At 50.2% G+C, this 20154-nt stretch overlaps 1 protein-coding gene across 1 annotated transcript in view; it reads left to right on the forward strand.

The window, feature by feature from the left end:
- Window positions 1-248: 248 nt before the first annotated feature.
- Window positions 249-20154, forward strand: part of ITGB3 (integrin subunit beta 3) — a 37744-nt gene continuing 17838 nt past the window's right edge. The window contains exons 1-4 of the mRNA XM_029574174.1: window positions 249-687; window positions 9834-9919; window positions 18952-19141; window positions 19560-19812. Coding sequence (XP_029430034.1) covers window positions 621-687; window positions 9834-9919; window positions 18952-19141; window positions 19560-19812 — 596 coding nt within the window. The 5' untranslated portion in view covers window positions 249-620. The remainder of the gene's footprint in view (window positions 688-9833; window positions 9920-18951; window positions 19142-19559; window positions 19813-20154) is intronic.

A 20154-nucleotide genomic window follows, 5' to 3' on the forward strand; every position in this document is an offset into this window, starting at 1 on the left:
CAAAATCATAAATCATAAGGTTTCACGGTCAAAATATTTGCCTTTTGTCCAATAAAAATAGTGCGGCTTACAGGGGTAAGTGAGGGGTTAAAATATAGAAAGAGGGACCCCGCTGCCAGTCCCTCAAGGAACCTTGCCTTGAGTCTCTGAAGGGAATAAAAACTCCGTTTTAGCAGGGGAGCTCCAGCTGAGCTTTCCCTTCTGCTTCAGTTAGCCGGGGGCAGACCTGGTTACGGTCATTGCGGGTCTCGGGGATCAGGTACAGGAGCTGCCCGGGAGAGGGAAGGGACTCCGCGAGCAGTTCCGCCTGTAAAAGCTGCAGCTGCTGGCACTTCTTCCACGGAGGTGGCCTCGGGCCAGTCCTGCCCATCCTGAGGCAGGGTTTCCTCTCCCGCTGGAGGGGAGGGGAGGGCAGGGCTATTGCCCCAGCCGGGTGGAGGGCACACCCCACCGGTGATTCAAACCTGGCGGAGTCACTTCCTGCAGGGAGCCCGAGAGAGAGAGAGAGAGAGCACAGCCCCCTGCCTTGCTGTCAGAGCCTCCTGATTCACTTCCTCCGGGGCTGAGCAGGATCCAGACACCTCGGGGGGCTCTGGAGCGCCCTCTCACCACAGCCCGACATGGGGGCAAGGCTGCTCCTCCTCGCCCCGGCTCTCATCCTGCTTCTGCCCCCCGCTGCAGTTTGGGGTAAGTTGGGGGAGGCTGCTCCCCATCTTCCCAGGCCAGGGGCTCTTTGTGCAGACTTTTTGTTCCTAATTAGGAGATTTTCCTGCCAGGGAGCTTTGTAAACACAGGACTGCACTCCTTGTGCCGGGGCTTGTAACTCGATCGCTTCCCATTCTTGTAACTTTGCAGGCTGACAGGGTGCACAGGGGCGCAGCTTCAGGGCTTTTCTTGCTTATTCTAAGGCTGTTTTCTTAAGGTTCCTGCCTAGGAACACAAATCCTGTTCTAAGGCGATGTTCTGGGACTGGATAGGTCTTTGAGCTCCTTCTTATGGAAATAGTTCAAGGGGCAGTCTGCTTCCCAATCTACGGCATGTGGTGTTCCCGCCCCTGGCAAATTTAATATTGTTTGTGCTCTTCTATACAGCCCTAAACCAGGGAGAGGTGCACAATGAGTCCCTGCCCCAGAGAGCTTACAGTCTCAGGGTGCCTGAGGCAATGGGAGATAAAGTGACCATGAGTGTCAGTGGGGCGAAGCAGGATTTGGAGCCAGAATAGTCTCGTTGTTCTCCACTCTGACCAGGCTTGTTCTTCGCCATGCAGTTCCAGGATATTCTCCTGTGAGAAAATCTCCATGGCCGTGTGTAGGGTACTCCTGAAATTGAAACCCTTTGTATTACAGGAGGTGCTGAAACTTGGAAAGGAGGTTCCCACAGCGTGGGGGCATTGTAACAAAGCTGGAAGTGGGCACAGAGATACAAAGCTAGAGACGTCCCACTCCATTTCCCATCTGAGCACTGCTGCCCTTCAACCAGTCACTTAAACTCCCTGCACGCCAGCTCTGGCTGCACGCTCTCCTGGGAGCAGCAGGGACTCACTGTGCACCCCCCTCCCTGGGAAGAGCAGAATGTATAGTCTTGCTGTTCTTCCCGGGGGCTGGGCACATCTCAGCTGGGAGAGGTGGTCCCTCTTATCTGAGTGCCTGCATGTAATTGTACGGTAGTCATGCCGGGCAGGAGCTTCCAGACAGATTCCGACCCTTGGTTTCCATCACAGCTCCGATTCCTGGTAACAGCGCAGGTCCTGGGACTCCAGAATGTGAGAATCCATCTTCCCTGTGTGTTATACCTTAATGCAGTGGGAGAATCCCAAAACAAGTCCAGGGGCTGCCTCCAGCAGGGAGGGGAAGGAAGTTACCCAGTGGTTAAAGCAGTGAGCTGAAAACCAGGATTCTTCCTGTGACCTTCTGCAAGTCACTTTATCTTCTGTTTCTGCAGGTACCCACTTAGGTTGTAAGCTCTTTGGGGCAGGGATTTACCTTCCCTTGAAGAATGTTGCAAACTACCTTGAACTAAAATTGGAAAGGAGGCCTAGTAATGGAAAACAGTTATGCAGTTAAAAGCTTTGAATGAATACATGGATTACCCTCTGGGGAGGGGGGTTATAGTGCTATATTTTATCCCTGTACAGCTGTGAGTTGGGGCAGGTGGTGGAAGGACCATTTCAACTTTGGTTATTTACAATTTTGGATAATAGAAGGACTAAGGGGCATTCCATGAAGTTAGCAGGTAGCACATTTAAGACTAATTGGAAAACATTTTTTTTCACTCAACGCACAATAAAGCTCTGGAATTTTTTGCCACAGGGGGTGGTTAGTGCAGTTAGTGTAGCTGGGTTCAAAAAAGGTTTGGATAAGTTCTTGGAGGAGAAGTCCATTAACGGCTATTAATCAAGTTTACTTAGAGAATAGCCACTGCTATTAATTGCATCAGTAACATGGGATCTTCTTAGTGTTTGGGTACTTGCCAGGTTCTCGTGGCCTGGTTTGGCTTCTGTTGGAAACAGGATGCTGGGCTTGATGGACCCTTGGTCTGACCCAGCATGGCAATTTCTTATGTTCTTATGATGCCTTTTGCCCAGGCTGAGTTTGAAATGTGTCAGCCAGTGGCGCAGTATTGGGGCTGCGGTGAAGGCGTTATTGGATGGTCCTGCGCCAGCGCTTTCCGTTGGGGATGTAACCAGGAGGGGGAGGCGAGGGCCAGGCAGGAGCTGCAGGGAGGAGGGAGTTGAGGATGGATGGGATGGAGGGGGGAGGCCGCTGACACATCTCCTGTTCTGAGGGCGGCCCCCAGACTGCTGGAAGAGGCAGGCTTGCACCCTGACGTGCTGATGGATTTTTCCATTTTTGTGTCTATGGGAACGAAAGCAGAGACCATCTGGCCCTTAAGGATGCAGTTCTCTGTTATCAGTTGCCCTCAGGCTGCCGTCTCTTCCCCTGCCGTGGATGAGAGCGACCACAGCAGGTGAATCAGCAGGGACCGCCATGCCTCCAGCGAAGGGAAGGAAGCCATGAGGTGGTGGAAGAAAGAGCAGCGCAAAGAAATATATTTAGACAGATGTGAGGTTGTGTTCCCCAGGCCCTCCTCATCTGGGGTGGGGGGGGGGGGCTTTCCTGTATGGCCCCTCTTTTTTTTTAATGGGATCACAATCCACAATGGGAATTTTGCAACAATTCGGGGCAGGGGGAGGGAACAGGGCTGAACAGGGCTGAATTTAGGGATAGGCAACATGGGCATGTACCGAAGCAAATCTCTCCTACCCCCAGCCTCTGCCTACGAATGCCGTAGTTAAAAATCCAGCTCTGGGAGGCTTCCGTCCCTTTCCTGCCCTGGATCCATTTTTCTGGATCTCAGTCCAAAGATCAGGCTATGCCAGAGCATGCGACCGAATCACATTTCAAAAGTGGAGCATGACTAAAACTGGGGTCTCTGGCACCCCACAGCAACTCCCCTATCACCTGACACCCTGGCAGGTTGGAATCTGAAAAGATAGGAGTGGGAGGTTGCTTCTAAGGGAGAGAGCATCTGAGAGGTGAACTCTCCCCCGGCTCTGAGTGTGCTTTAATCTACTTTCCACCTCTCTCCCAACCTCTTCTCTCCATATCTTGCCTCAGTCCCCGTCCCCCCCCCACCTCCATTTCTTTGCCTGCCTATTTCTCACTGTCATGCACTATCTCTCTGGCACTGCATTCCCTCTGTCTCCCTGCCCCTGCATTCCCTCTTCAGGGCCATAGTTCACCCATCTGCCCTCTTGCCTGTCCTAATCACATTTCAAGCTGGAGGAGCTCCGCTGAGTCTCTACTTGCAGAACATGTTCAAATAAGAATGTAATTAAGTGCAAAAACCTTCTGTGTTTAATTATCTCTTTTCTTCTTTGCGGAATCGATGGTGCCCCAAAGTACGATCTGTCAAGAAGAATTATTATGCTCAGGCCTGACTCCTCCTGCCTGTCTTCCAGCTGTTTGATAACAGGGTTTGGAGTGGATTCAGCTGCCACATCACAGGGCAGGCCCAAACCCAGTGCTGAAGCTGTAGGACAGTACCTGGGGCGGCGCTGTGCTGTGGAAGGGTCACTGCTGCAGTGCTGATCCTTCTCAGAGCCTCGCTGAGGCATCACCACAAGGATTCTTGGAAAGTCTGCCTCTTTGACAAGGAGCTACGGCATAACCTCGGGGCAAGATATTTTGCATAAAAAGTGCACGGAGCCCAAAATAGAACGCAAACACCTTTTATTCACGAAGTAAAGAAATGTTCAATACATATTTACTGAGTATAACAACCTTGGATTCGGACCAGAAAGAGGCAGAGTAGATCAAGGAGCCACTGCAAGCAATGGGCCACGGCTGCTTCGAATGGGCCAGGAGGTGGCAGGACTTTGCTGTGCTTAAAATCCAGGCCCTGCAGCCACTGCTCACACGCAAGGGCAAGGTTTCACTGTGTGGTCAGCAGCCAAGTGGCCGAGCCTACCCAGCTGCAGTTAGGGAAGGTGCCTGCACGCCCTGCTCTGTTCCTCTGTCCTCACACCCACCTGCCATTACTTCCTCCTCCCAGCCAGGTCTTATCCCTTAATCTCAGCTATAAACACAAACCAGAAAACTGGCAGTGAAATCAACTTTCAGCAACCAGGACTATGCTGGGTGTTGTCTCAGCCATGCATGCAAGCTTTTTATAGGTCCTTCTTTGTCTGCTGTATAAGAATAAGACTTGCTCTGCTTCAGGGTTTCTAAAAAGGGATTTCCCTGTGGGAGAACTTCCTTTGAAGATGCAGGCCCTAAGTGCCCCAGCAATGAAGCAGCACTACCCTTTCCTCTATCCCTTTGTCCCACCAATGTGGGTTCTTTGTGAGTGAGTTTTTGGAGCAAGGTCGGCTGTTCCATGAGGCAAACTAGGCAGTCACTTACGGTGCCAAAATTGTGGGGCAGGGGATGGCGAAATGCCTGCCCATCCACTTTCAAAGCAACAGCACTCCAAGAGCGAAGGGAATGGCTGCCGGGTAGGTGTCGGGCTTGCAGAGGAAGAAGGAGAGTTGTGGAGCCAGGGTGCTGGGCAGGTGAGGGTGGGGGGGAGAGAAGAGGATGTTGGGCACTGCCAGCAGGGGGGCAGAGAGATTGGGGGAGGTGGTGCTGCTGTGCTGAGCAGGGAGAAGAGGTGGGGCAGGGGAAAAGGGAGTGGGATGTCGGATTTGGCAAGAGAAAAGTGTGGGGGAGAGAAGGGGATGCTGTGCCAGAGCTGTCGCTGATTAGAGAGGGGCAGGGCACCGGCTCTGGGCTGCAGAGGAGTGAGTTGGGGGGATATGCAAGGGGCGGCGGGGGTAACCGGGCTGCTGCTGTGAGCACGTGCTCAGGAATAGGGATGGGAAATACCAAACGATTGGTAAAAGCTTTGCGAGAGGTAGCGGGTAACTTGCAAAAACGATGTGGATGGCTCTTCCCCCACAGACTTTGCGCCAGTTCTCAAAAGGGCGAGTGCGTGCGTGGACTTTCCCTTTTAAAAACAACAGAGATCTGCGCCTTTTCTACCTGCGCTGGAGACCTTTTCCGCTGAAATACGCGATTAGTTTGGAAAACGCAGGGCACTGCGTGATGTCACCGCCCCCTGACCTAACCCTGCCTACTTTTCCCGCAGGTTGTTGCCTACTTTTCTGCAGGTTGTTGACCCCCCCCACCCCCCACCCCCGTTACAGCGAGGGTACCCTTCATAGTAAATGACTGTGAGGAACTTTCAGGGATCTGGGGACGGGCTCGTCAGCCCCACGCCGATTTATGGGCCCCCGCCTCTCCCAGCCCCTCCCCCCCCATAGTGGGGGGGGAGGGGCTGGGAGAGGCGGGGCCCATAGTGGGGCAAGCCCAGCTTGCCCCCCCCCATAGTGGGGCAAGCTGGGCCTCCCTGGGGAGCATGTGGGCATTTAAAAGCCGCCGACTTGGCTGACAAGCTGTGCCTGACACCCTACGCCTGCTGAGCGGCTCCAGGGCTGCTGGCCAGGCCGAGCCGGCACCCTCTCAGCTTGCGCTTCTGTCAAAAAGCAGAATTAGGCAAGCTACCAGCAATTCTGTCTTCAATTAAACTAGACCTGAAATTCTTTTCCCTGATTCTCTCCAAATACCAATTTGTCTTGACTGCCTCTCTTGACTAGATTGTAAGCTCTAGAGAGCAGGGACTGGCTCTTAAGTGCTTCTGTACAGCTCTGCATACATATAAATGTTCAATAGGAGTAGGACACCATGCAGAGGGTGAAACCAGAAGAGCTCTGTGATCCATGAGAAAGAGACATTGAAACATTTTCCACCTGGGCCTGCTCCCATTAACCCTCCCGTATCTAGAGTCAGGACACTGAGTCCTGTTCTGACTCTGGTTAATAAGTCTCCTGGTCATCACAGATTTCTTTATCTTTGCAGTGTGTCAGACCTTGATAGCTGTCTGGTTTCTCTGAAGATGATGTCTGGATTTTCTATTAAAACAGATGTGCCTTTGGGCAATTCAGCCTCATAACCAGTTCGTTCCGTGCAGTGAATAAACTGATGTAGAAAAAGTGAAACCTTTCGGGTGGCCTTATGTGTGGTCAGGCCCGGCCCGACCGGCTGTGCGTACTGTGCAGTTGCAAGGGGGCAGCACACGGGCGATGGGGGCCAGCGGCAGCAAGAGGGGCTGTGGGGTCGCCGGCGGAGCCCAACCCGCCGGCAGCCAAAGGAAAGAGGATGCTGGCCGCCTGCGCTCAACCCACCAGCAGCCGAAGGATCGGCGTTGCAGGCCTCTGGCACTCAACCCACGGGCAGCCAAAGAAAGAGAAATGCTGCAGACTGCTGGCGGCTGAAAGTGAGAGGCCTAGGTCTTCTGTTAAGCGGGCAGCTGCGCAAAGCATCCGCTCTCCCCCCCCCCCCCCCCCACCGCAAAGCAGGAAGATCAGTAGGCCGTGGTGTAGCTCATTCCACCATGGCCCAAAGACAACAAGAGGCCTGCAGGGCCATGGTGGAGCTCATCCCACTGCAGCCCGAAGACAGCAGGAGACCATGTGTGTGTGATTGAGTGAGAGCCAGTGTGTGTCTGAGAGCCTGTGTCTGAGAGCCTGTGTGTGTCTGTGTGAGAGCCTGTATGCTTGTGTGCCTGTGAGAGCTCATATGTCACATATAGGCTCTCACAGGCATACACACCCATGTAATGTATTTGTGAGGGAAAGGGAACCTGTGCATGTTAGAGAGGGAGTGTGTGAGAGAATGAATGGGTTATTGTGCATATTAGACTTGTGAGAGAAGATAAAGTTTGTGCGGCCCTACCTCCCCCAATCCATGACAATCTCAGGGTGATTGGAAATCAGAAGATCGCAGGTAGGGAGAGCAGATTTTTTTATCCTTATTAGTTCTAATTATTGGGTGTAATTTGATGATTCTGCTCTTTTGAAATATTTAATTTTGGGGGAGGAATAGAATATTTTTAATTATTGGATTTTTTGTTCATCAGATGTTTTGAAATATTTTATTGGTTTGGTTTGAAATATTCTTTTTATGAATATGATTTGACTATTATGATTGATGTTTTATATTTCTTGATTTTATTTTTTAATGTTTTATTGCGATGGAGAAGGTACAGAGAAGGGCAACCAAAATGATAAAGGGGATGGAACAGCTCCCCTATGAGGAAAGGCTGAAGAGGTTAGGGCTGTTCAGCTTGGAGAAGAGACGGCTGAGGGGGGATATGATGGAGGTCTTTAAGATCATGAGAGGTCTTGAATGAGTAGATGTGAAGCAGTTATTTACACTTTCGGATAACAGAAGGACCATGAAGTTAGCAAGTAGCACATTTAAGACCAATCGGAGAAAATTCTTTTTCACTCAATACACAATAAAGCTCTGGAATTTGTTGCCAGAGGATGTGGTTAGTGCAGTTAGTGTAGCTGGGTTCAAAAAAGGTTTGAATAAGTTCTTGGAGGAGACGTCCATTACCTGCTATTAATTACGTTTACTTAGGGAATAGCCACTGCTATTACTTGCATCAGTAGCATGGGATCTTCTTAGTGTTTGGGTAATTTCCAGGTTCTTGTGGCCTGGTTTGGCCTTTGTTGGAAACAGGATGCTGGGCTTGATGGACCCTTGGTCTGACCCAGCATGGCAATTTCTTATGTTCTTAATGGTAATGTTTCTGTTTTTCCATTGTTGCTCTGCATACAGAGGCTGGCTTGTTGAGGGTTCTAGTTCAATTCTTCTCAGCACGTTTCCGTTTATACTTTCTGTAAGTTTCTGATCTCTTTATTCTGTATTTGGTCAGCGTCTCTCTGTGTTCTGCATATGTGTCTGAGGTGAGGTATTTTGCTGGCATGTAGTTTCTGTGTAAGGATCTATAGCAGCCTGGTTATTGGTGTTCTAGGGCCTGGTGTAATATGTGCAGTGTTGCCTTTTCCAATTGTTAGGGTTGTTTTGGTATGGGAGGTTTACTATATTGTAATGGTTATTCTGTTTATTCATGGCTTTCTGAGGGCCAAGTTCACCCCCAATACACATGACAACAAGTCTAATTCCATAGGAGTTCCAAATGTCTTTTTGTAGAGTTTTCTGGCTGGCTCCATAGGAGTGCATGTAAATATACTAAGCATGTTGTATTATTATTGCCTCAGAAGACTTTACCTTTGAATGTTCTTTTTCATGTAAAATTTGTTATAAATGCATAATTTAATTGTGTGTGTCTTTAAAGGGTGTGGGCAGGGCCGGTGCTAGAGATTGTGATGCCCCGGGCAAGCTATTTCCATGCTGCCCCCCCCCCAAGTTCAGAGCCCATGTGAGGGGCTTAGCCACCCATGGTGACCGGCGTCGTCCTCCTGCCCCCCCCTACCACCACCGTCTTCCTGATTGGGGGGGGGGGGGGGAGCGGAAGCTGTGTGGGTGCGCGTGCCACGCAAACAGAGACGGGACTCTCTGATGGCCGCCGGCAGCTTGAGCACCAGCGGCTTACACCTCTCTCCTTCTTCGGCTGCCGGTGGCCCTGCAGCCTCGCCGCCTCCCCTGGGTGTGCCGCCCCATGCAAATGCACAGTATGCACACCTGGTCGAGCTGGGCCTGGGTGTGGGTACGTGCGTGAGGGAAGGTAGCCTGTGTACAAGGCTGTAGGGTTGCCTAGGGTACCTTATACCCTTCCTTATCCATGGGTTCTGGGGTGGGTGGTGGGTGTCAGTTTTTAAAAATATAGCTTGCAGGATGGATCTGGGCTTTATTTGATGGGCCCAGGACAGACACTGAATGAATTTGGGCACAGGGTAGCAAAAAAGCTAGCACCGGCCCTGTGAGTGGTTAATCCAGGTCACATCTGCTCAGTAAACTGGGAGGGGGAAGGGGGGTGTGAAAAAAATGACCCTTTGTGCTCAGCTTTTGCAGCGTGCAAATAGCATGCTGCTTCCAGGCTGCGTTGTCTCCCGGGTGGCTGCGGTCAGACAGTGGGATGATTGCACTTTTATGATGTCATCTCCAGGGATCTCATCTTCCAGAAGTTTAGCTGTTCAGGGCCATAGGCTTCAACTCCCGAAAGTGCAAAGAGAGTCCTGAGAAGTACAGGAAACTCATCCAGACCTCACAAGTGGCCCAGTTCCAGGAGGGAGACAGTTAAACCAGTCCTGGATTTCTGTCAGCTCCCTCCTGCTGCCTTCTAGTGCCCCTGCAAGTGGCAGAAGCAAGAACAGCAAATACCACAATGGATGGGGATGTAAGTTCAAAAGCCAGGACTGACCAAAAGACCTCCATTCTGGGACTAAGGCATCTGGCAGCCCTGGTCCTTTGTGTCTGTGGCAACTGCAGAATTGTGCCACTAGCCCGTACCATTCTTAACCCTGCCTGTTTTGTCTCTTGCAGGTTCCAGTATCTGTGCCACCCGGGGGGTGAATTCCTGCAAGCAGTGCCTGGCTGTGAGCCCCCTGTGTGCCTGGTGCGCCCAGGAGGTAAGTCCCTTATATGGCTAAAAGTTACACGCACACAAATGTAGTCGTGTACTGGGCAGAAGCGGGCAAGCAAGTATACTGATATTCGGAGTTAGCCGTGTAAGTATCCATATACGTGTAGACGCGCTATAGAGCAGGTGTAAACTTAGTCAGATAGACTTATCCAGCTAAGTGTGTACACATAATTGTATATTCAGGGGTTTCGCCGTGCCGCTGAATATACATCCTAACTTAGCCGGAAAAGTTGTAACCGGCTATGTTACTTACTCAGCCAGCTTTGAATATCTACCCCATGCTGTCTGAGTTCTTCCTAGATTTGATGAAGCTTGGAGGAGACAGCAAGAATCCAGTGTCAGGAACTCAAAATGCTCTACTTCTGCCCTCTGGCACTAAGGTAGTCAATTCCCCCATCACACACACTTTATCCCCTCCCAGGGCCAGTGCAAGATCATTTGGTACCTTAGGTCAGCCTTCAGTAATGCATCTCCTGCCTCAACTTACCTATTGATGGCAGCTCCAGCACAGCGCTCCCTCCTACCAGCGGCAGTCACTCCAGCACAGCGCTCCCTCCTACCAGCAGCAGTCACTCCAGCACAGCGCTCCCTCCTACCAGCAGCAGTCGCTCCAGCACAGCGCTCCCTCCTACCAGCGGCAGTCGCTCCAGCACAGCGCTCCCTCCTACCAGCGCTCCAGCACAGCGCTCCCTCCTACCAGTGGCAGTCGCTCCAGCACAGCGCTCCCTCCTACCAGCGGCAGTCGCTCCAGCACAGCGCTCCCTCCTACCAGCGGCAGTCGCTCCAGCACAGCGCTCCCTCCTACCAGCGGCAGTCGCTCCAGCACAGCACTGTTATGGGAGTCTCAGTTTAGTGGACCCTTGGGCCGACCTGCAGGAGACTGGGAAAGGTGGTCAATGTCTCAAGTAAGTAGCCCGCCGGGAGGCAGATGCTCTTCACCCTGGAAGCTGGTGCTCCCCTGGGAGGAGCCCGTAGGAGCCCAACCGCTGGGTCTTAGGCGGCTTCACCCTTGGAAGTCAAAGCCCCCCCGAGAGGAGCCCGTAGGGGCCCGGCCGCTGGGACTTAGGTGGGTTGTGGATCAAGATTGGGAACAGGAACCAGACTAGGACAGTAGGTCAGAACTGTAATGGGGCTCGGGTTCTGGGACCAGGCAGGAACTGTAGCAGGTAAACAGGAACGGAGCGAATAGCAAGGCAGGTCACTCTGGGGCACAGCGCAACAGGGAACCGGGAGGTAAACCCGTTGCAAGGCAAAGACTGAATGTCCACGGCCGGCTTATCAAGGCCTCTGTGTCTGATGTCGGGAGTTGGGTGGAGTCACCACTGGTGGGGAAACGGCCTAGAAAAGCACCCGAGTGGCGCGCGCGCCTAGAAGCAGGGCGTCCATGGGAAGCTTCGCGGCGGCGCGGCCCCCGCAGGACGCCACCAAACAGGCCGCAAACCAGACCTCCGGAATTGGGAGCAGGTCCAGGAGCACGGAGGTAAGGGTCTGGTCGTGACGCTCGCGGCCAGAACCGCAACAGCGCTCCCTCCTAGCAGCGGCAGTCGCTGCAGCACAGCGCTCCCTCCTACCAGCGGCAGTCGCTCCAGCACAGCGCTCCCTCCTAGCAGCGGCAGTCACTCTAGCACAGCGCTCCCTCCTACCAGTGGCAGTCGCTGCAGCACAGCATTCCCTCCTACCAGTAGCTGTCGCTGCAGCACAGCGCTCCCTCCTACCAGCGGCAGTCGCTCCAGCACAGCGCTCCCTTCTTTGGCAGTATTGGCTTTGGCACAGCACCTCTCTTGATTTTACCGCCCCCCAAAATGTTGGTGCTCTAGGGAGACTGCCTAGTTTTCCTAATGGAAGCACCGGCCCTGTCCCCTCCTCCATTCCTTCCCCCTTTTATCCTCTCATCACCCGCCTCTTAATTTCATTTTCCCCTCTGGGCATCTCTCTGATTCCCAATCCGACCTTTGCCTTTATCTCGTTGCAGCCTTTCAGTCTTTCTCCCCCTGTCTTCCTCCTCCCTCCCTCCTTTTTGTTCCTTTCCAGTGGTTCCAGACTTGCAGCTCCTCCTGCACTGGCAATCCAGTCTCCTTATCCCCAGACATCGAGCTCTCCCCCACCCCCACCACACCTTTGTCCCCCAAACAGTATGGGGCCAGGAGTTAGAAGCCCAGTGCTGAGCAAACATCTGGATGATGACCTGGAGTTCTGACAGGAGCACAGTATCTTTGGGAGGCATAGAAAGATAGGAGGGGGGAGTGGGCCAGGGAAAAGGCTTGGCAGCAGGAGAGATGCAGAGGGTGTAGGGCAGGGCACGGGGGGGGGGGGGGGGGGGGGGGGGGGGAGAGAAAAGGATCTCAGCTTGATCAGTCCCTTCTGTCTTTCCCTCCCTCTCCTGCTGCGAATTCATCCCAACTTGCTTCCAGGGCTTCCAAAAAAGGACAAGTTTTCCCCCTGAAAGCGGAAACCACGCTCAATGATAGACAGATGTGATAATTAAATGGAGAAGGTGGAGTTCGGGCAGGAGGGGGGACTGTATCCATGGAAGAGGGCTGGCAGTAGCTCAGGATCCCCGTCTGAAGTGCCCCACAAACCCTGTTCAGAAACATCTGGCCCAGATGTTTCTCCTTTAAATGACAAGGACTCCCTTGTGATCCCTAGCGCTATCTACACATTTAAAACCACATGACCCCTTTCTAGTGTAGCTTTCTCCCATCATTCCTTTCCTTCAGAATAATGAGGAACCATTCACATATCTGTATTTATTTCTTATCAATCTCTTCTTTCGACATGTCGTATTGGTTTTCTCTGTTTTTCAAAGTTAAAGCTGAACTATTTCACATTTTCATAGTTGGGAAGGAGGGGAAACCATGCCAGGTTTTACCCCAGTGCATGCTGGGACTTGTAGTTCCTGCTTTCCATGCATCCCATGAAGTAAAGCCAGGACCTGGATCACTATGACCAGCAGAAATGCAGTTTAGCTGGTGATGCTAAAGAGCAAGCTTTGAAGATGAGACTACTAGGAAGCCATATATCTGCAAAACCAGTACGAATTCTGCCAGGAAATAAGCACAGAAGCAGCTTGCCTACAGTAAACATGTCTGTGGCTTTGTGTGTATCCATGTGCAGCTGAATGTTAAAACGAGAATTAGAATTCACTGGGATGCATTTCCTCATTCCAGGGCATCATAAGGGGCTTCCAGGGGCCATGACTGGGATCAGAATTCTCTGTGATAGCCATCCTGTGTTATTTTGGGCAACCCTAAATTCATTAAAAGAAGTCCGTATGATGGTTGTCCTGCAATACAGAAAAGCTTTGGTTACCAGAGGTCACAGTTTATCTGCCCTGTAATAACCTCCTCAGGAATGGACTTCCCAGGAGGGCAGGTGGGTTTATATGAATGAGAAAAAGGTCCTACCAGTCAGAGGTCATAATTCTCTGTTGAAATAAGTAAGGAGTCCTGGAGATGTATAATTTTGTTTGACCCATATTGGAGACTTGGGCAACCCTGAAACATTCTCATGGAATTTCATTTGGCCGGGCCTACGTCATACAGCCCCAGAGCCAAGTCCAACGGCCGAAAGTCCTGGGAGCCAGCCGTGTGCTGCAAGACCTATACAGTGTCGCTGGGCCAAAAGTGGTGACCTGGGACTCCAGCCCTGCACCAGGAATCCGGGGATCCCTCACCAGACTGCCCGATCAGATGCCTTTAATTCTGGGCATGGAGTTCCCCTTGCAACTCCAAGTCTTCAGAGATGCTTTGAGCTGGTCCTGTAATTGTTTAGCTCCTACCCCTAAACAACTGGCGATCTGTTAACCTATGATTTGCATTGAGAAAGGCAGGTCTGTGAATCCCAAATTGCCACGGCAGGAAGGCTCAAAACCATTCATGTCTCCCTGGGTCTGTGAGAATTTAGAGTAAAGTATTCTTGTCAACTTCCTTCAATCTCTCTTTCTCTGGGCCAGCTGCGGGGGATTCCCCATTTTGTGTCTATGGGAAAGAAAGCATTGTGCATTGGGACCTCTCTCTCTGTTTCACTTATGCAGAAGTGGAGGTTAGAAACGGAGACCTACACCCACAGTGAATAAAATTGATGGAGATATTTTGGGAACGTTTTGGCCGCTTTCCTGATTGTTACATCCAGGAGAAATTTGAGAATTGTCTTTGATCCAGGTTTTTTTTTTAAATTCAGTAAAGTGGTTCCCTCTGTTCAGCCAATGGGATTGGTTTATGGCTCCACAGTTTTTGTTGCAGAATGTAATAACTTCACATGGACCACCACACATACCTGAGACCCTGAAACAGATAAGCAAGCCTCGAGGTTAGGGAGCTGTCAGAGACCCTGGGATGGATCAGTAATCCCTGGGGTTAGGGAGGTGTTGGAGACCATGGGATGGATCAGTAATCTCTGGGTTAGGAAGGTGTCAGGGATGGATCAGTAATCCATGGTTTTAGGGAAGTATGGGAGATCTTGGGATGGATCAGTAATCCATGGTTTTAGGGAAGTATGGGAGACCTTGGGATGGATCAGTAATACCTGGGGTTAGGGAGGTGTTGACCATGGGATGGATCAGTAATCTCTGGGGTTAGGAAGGTGTTGGAGACCCTGGATTACATCAGTAATCCATGTGGTTAGGGAGGTGTTGGAGAGCATGGGATGGATCAGTAATCTCTGGGGTTAAGAAGGTGTCAGAGATCCTGGGATGGATCAGTAATCCCTGGGGTTAGGGAGGTGTTGGAGACCATGGGATGGATCAGTAATCTCTGGGTTAGGAAGGTGTCAGGGATGGATCAGTAATCCATGGTTTTAGGGAAGTATGGGAGATCTTGGGATGGATCAATAATCCCTGGGGTTAGGGAGGTGTTGACCATGGGATGGATCAGTAATCTCTGGGGTTAGGAAGATGTTGGAGACCCTGGATTACATCAGTAATCCATGTGGTTAGGGAGGTGTTGGAGAGCATGGGATAGATCAGTAATCTCTGGGGTTAGGAAGGTGTTGGAGACTCTGGGATGGGTCAGTAATCTCTGGGATTAGGGAAGAGTCAGAGATCCTGGGATGGATCGGTAATACCTGGGGTTAGGGAGGTGTCAGGGATGGATCAGTAATCCCTGGGGTTAGGGAGGTGTCAGAGACCCTGGGATGGATCAGTAATCCCTGGGATTAGGGAGGTTTTGGAGACCTGAGATGGATCAGTAATCCTTGGAATTAGGGAAGGATGGATCAGTAATCCCTGGGGTTATGGAGGTGTTGGAGACCATGGGATGGATCAGTAATCCCTGGGGTTATGGAGGTTTTGGAGACCCTGAGATGGCTCAGTAATCCTTAGGAATAAGGAGGGATGGATCAGTAACCCCTGGGGTTAGGGAGGTGTCAGAGACCCTGGGATGGATCAGTAATCCCTGTGGTTAGAGAGTCGTGGAAGATCATGGGATGGATCAGTAATCCCTGGGGTTAGGGAGGTGTCAGAGACCCTGGGATGGATCAGTAATCCCTGGGGTTAGGGAGGTGTCGGAGACCATGGATGTTCAGTAATCTCTGGGGTTAGAGAGTTGTGGAATATTCTGAGATGGATCAGTTATCCCTGGGGTTAGGCAGGTGTCAGAGACCCTGGGATGGTTTAGTAATCCCTGGGGTTAGGGAGGTGTTGGAGACATGGATGTTCAGTAATCTCTGGGGTTAGAGATTTGTGGAAGATCCTGGGATGGATCAGTAATCCCTGGGGTTAGGGAGGGATGGATCAGTAACCCCTCAGGGTTAGGGAGGTTTTGGAGAACCTGGGAAGGATCAATAATCCCTGTGGTTAGAGAGTTGTGGGAGATCCTTGGATGGATCAGTAATCTCTGGGATTAGAGAGTTGTGGAAGATCCTGGGATGGATCAGTAATCCCCAGGGGTAGGGAGGTGTTGGAGACCATGGATGTTCAGTAATCTCTGGGTTTAGAGATTTGTGGAAGATCCTGGGATGGATCAGTAATCCCTGGGGTTTGGGAAGTATCGGAGACCATGGGATGGATCAGTAATCCCTGGGGTTAGGGAGGTATCAGAGACCATGGGATGGATCAGTAATCCCTAGGGTTAGGGAGGGATGGATCAGTAACCCCTAGGGTTAGGGAGGTTTTGGAGAACCTGGGAAGGATCAATAATCCCTGTGGTTAGAGAGTTGTGGGAGATCCTGGGATGGATCAGTAATCTCTGGGATTAGAGAGTTGTGGAAGATCCTGGGATGGATCAGTAATCCCTGGGGTTAGGGAGGTGTCAGAGACCCTGAGATGGATCAGTGATCCCTGGGGTTAGGGAGGTGTGAGAGACCATGGATGTTCAGTAATCCCTGGGATTAGAGAGTTGTGGAAAATCCTGGGATGGATCAGTAATCCCTGGGGTTAGGGAGCTGTCAGAGACCCTGGGATTGATCAGTAATCCTTGGGGTTAGGGAGGTATTGGAGACTATGGGATGGATCAGTAATCCCTGGGGTTAGGGAGGGATAGATCAGTAACCCCTAGGGTTAAGGAGGTTTTGGAGAACCTGGGAAGGATCAATAATCCCTGTGATTAGAGAGTTGTGGGAGATCCTTGGATGGATCAGTAATCTCTGGGATTAGAGAGTTGTGGAAGATCCTGGGATGGATCAGTAATCCCTGGGGTTAGGGAGGGATGGATCAGTAACCCCTAGGGTTAAGGAGGTTTTGGAGAACCTGGGAAGGATCAATAATTCCTGTGGTTAGAGAGTTGTGGGAGATCCTTGGATGGATCAGTAATCTCTGGGGTTAGAGAATTGTGGAAGACCCTGGGATTGATCAGTAATCCTTGGGGTTAGGGAGTTAATGGAGACCATGGGATGGATCAGTAATCCCTGGGGTTAGGGAGGTGTTGGAGACCCTGGGATGGATCAATAATCCCTGGGGTTAGGGAAGTGTTGGAGACCCTGGGATGGATCAGTAACCCCTAAGGTTAGGGAGGTTTTGGAGACCTTGAGATGGATCAGTAATCCCTGGGATTAGGGAGTTTGTGGGTTATTAATCCCCAATATTTATCTAGTTAATTTTACAGATGTCTGATACCACTGACATTACGATTTAGATTTCTTTTAAAAGTCTTCCCTTCCCTTCATATGAGGAGATGAAAAGCACCAGAGAACCTTGTAAGCTTTTTGGAATAATCAAGATGGAAACTGTCATAGATGTTAGCTGGGAAGCTGCCTAGAAAATGGCAGGAAAAGGCAAAGATTCCCTGTGCCTGGTGATTTATGTCTTCTGTGGCTTGCATGAGCACTTCAGTGGATGGGAACTGTAAATATTCTGCCTTGTTTTGGCTGTCCCTCTCTCTCTTTCCTTTTTCGGTGATAAGTTTCCTTTTTCATTTCTAAGGGTCAGACTTTGTTTGTATCTAGAGAGAGAGAGAGAGAGCGCGCGCGAGGGAGGGAAGACAAGAGTGGGGAGAGACCATGTGTGCCTAGATAGGAAAGTTGCTTGCATGTATTTCTGGTATGTAAATATTTTTGGAATGCTTTGTGGAAGGCTACAGATAAATGGTCAGAGAAATAGTCCTTTTTGTGATATAGTAAAGGGGAACTTTGACTAAAAAGTGAAGGATTTAGGTGGGGTAGGGAAGGAGTGAGCAGTGTGAAAGACAGGAAAGAAGCTCCAGGATGATACAGGAAAAGGGTGGAAGGAATCGCCAGGTTTTTGCCAAAGAAGCTCCTTTCTGCAGATTAAAATCATGTCAGCTGGGTTCCTGGAGGACAAGTTGTGCCAGCCTGGCTTAGCTAAATAGAAAGGCTGCTCCTGCAATCGGGAAGTCCTAGGGTCATCACCTCCCAGGCTGGGTCAGAATTTGGGCTGATTCACCAGGGCAGGGCCTCAGATTTATCTTGTCTCTTTTCTTTCTGGATTCCAAAAAATCTGGAATTGGCAAGCTCTCAAGGGCAGAAAATGTGTTCCATTTAATGCTTTCAGGCCTGCCAGCATTCAAGTGCATGGACTTTTTAGAATTAAAAAAATAAATAAAGTAAAAATATACCCTTAAAAATGTAAAGAAAGATCTCTGGCAAATTGCATCTTTAAATCTGATAAATCCCAGGGGACAATCCCTGTTCAACATGTTTATTTTATAGTGTTAATTCTGTCTTTCTTTCCTCTTGATATTTGAAGGAAATAAGGTACGTCAGTGTCTGATTCTCCAGGGCTCCTGTTCCTCCAGGCTATAGTAAACTGGTCCAGGTTTTACAACACATCCCTGTGTTCTGCAATTTATGATCCCTTTCATCACTCAGAGAAAGAAAAATCCACACATGAGGTTGAATGGGCATGAAAGAAAACCAGGACCAGCTCAGTTAAAGCCCACAACTTTGTGACTCACAAAACCTACAGGTCTTTCCAAAAGAAAAGGCCCAATGGCTTCCCTCTATCCAGAGATGACCCAAGCTCCCTTCCTGGGAGCTCTGTTTAAATGCCTCCTCTGGTCCAGAAAATGAACATCAACATCTGAGGGTTTACATGCACTACCATGTAAACCCTGTCCATTGGTATGCCTGTTGCTCCTCCCACACACACCCTGAGGTAGAAGGTGACTCTCAGCGAGCTCTTCCTGCACCCCATCAGGTGAGCTCCTGAGGCCCCCCCCATCTTGAAGGAATGCATCTCATGTAGAAGGACTTGGGATTTTGTGTTTAAATTACAAAAATATCATCAGAACCATGTTATCTGGCTAGTGGAATTGCAGGGATTATGCATTTGCCCTGGGAACTATTGCCAGTTATTTGCCTTCCAGGAGTAACAAGGAGATATGCAGAACTCTCAAGGACATGGCAGCAAACATGAGTATTTCAAAAGATACTTTTGCATTCTCTCTTGGTACACAAATATGATCGTCTTGGCCATACAGAGAAGCACAGCAGGTATCTTCTATGGAACTACAGTTCCCAGAAGTCTTCGCATGCATCCAACAACTTATGACCATTGACCAACCCTGTCTGTAAATTCTGATCCACTACTTCTCTGATTAGGTTCTGTTTTGACTGCATTTCCAACAGGATTTGGAGAGGGGGGCACCTCGCTGTGACATTTTAAGCAAGCTGATTGAGAATGGCTGCAGGCAGGATGCCATTGAGTCACCAGTCAGCAGCCTCAATGTCCTGGAGAACAGGGCTCTCAGCAACAAAGGTTCAGGAGGAGACATCACCCAGATGAGTCCTCAGAAGATTGAACTCCACCTGCGGCCAGGTAAGGACCAAAGCGTATCTCAATAATCTGACATGTCAGTGATGGTGATTTTTGTTCCAACTTCATGTCATCATAGAGTTCCAACTAACAAGGAAAGCAGGACCAGATTAGGTTGGCACTATAAAATCAGGACTAGACAGAAGTGGCTAGATGAGCTAGCATTAGATTATTGTTGAGGAGGCACCACATAAAACTTGGGTTGTGTTTCTAGACTGAAAGTACTCCAATGGCCATGATTTCAGGAAGGAGATTGGTAGACCTGCTTCCGGCCCTGTTTTAGTCATGCATTAACTTTTTTCATCTCAGCAGCCCCAGCAACCAACACTAGGGACCTGATTTACTAAGCATTTTCCCCACAGACAGAAAATGGGAAAACCTTTAGTAAAGAAGCCCCTAAACTTGTTGACTTCTCTTTCAGATGATGCCAAAACCTTCTCCATTCAGGTGCGTCAAGTGGAAGACTACCCTGTGGACATCTACTACTTGATGGACCTTTCACATTCCATGAAGGATGACTTGCAAAAGATCCAAACTCTGGGCACCAACCTGACCGAGAAGATGCGGAAAGTGACCAGCAACCTTCGCATTGGGTTTGGAGCCTTTGTGGACAAGCCCATGTCCCCATACATGTACATCTCTCCCAAGGAGGCCATTGAAAACCCATGCTTCAAGTAGGTCACTGTTCCTCCCAAAGGCCATCCCTTTTTATTCAGAAAGTGGGGAGGCAAAGCGTGCTGGGGAAACTAGGGTCAGGCTGTCGTCTTCCTTCTAAATATGCTGGTCTACATTTTTGGACAGACGAAGCAAGAAAAATGTCACTTTCTCGAACAAGGGGCTGGTTTGCTAAGAGAAGGTGGGTGTCTAGGCAGGGCTTCTCAGTGCTGGCTGTGCACTTAATGGCTTCTTTTGAAGTGAAAAGCAAGGATAATATTATTATTAGCAGCTAATTGTAAGGGGGCCAAACTACGACCTAGGCATCAGTCCAAGGTCACTCGCATCACAAAGAAGCACAT

Source organism: Rhinatrema bivittatum, chromosome 12, assembly GCF_901001135.1.
Source record: "Rhinatrema bivittatum chromosome 12, aRhiBiv1.1, whole genome shotgun sequence".
In the NCBI taxonomy this organism is placed as follows: Eukaryota; Metazoa; Chordata; class Amphibia; order Gymnophiona; family Rhinatrematidae; genus Rhinatrema; species Rhinatrema bivittatum.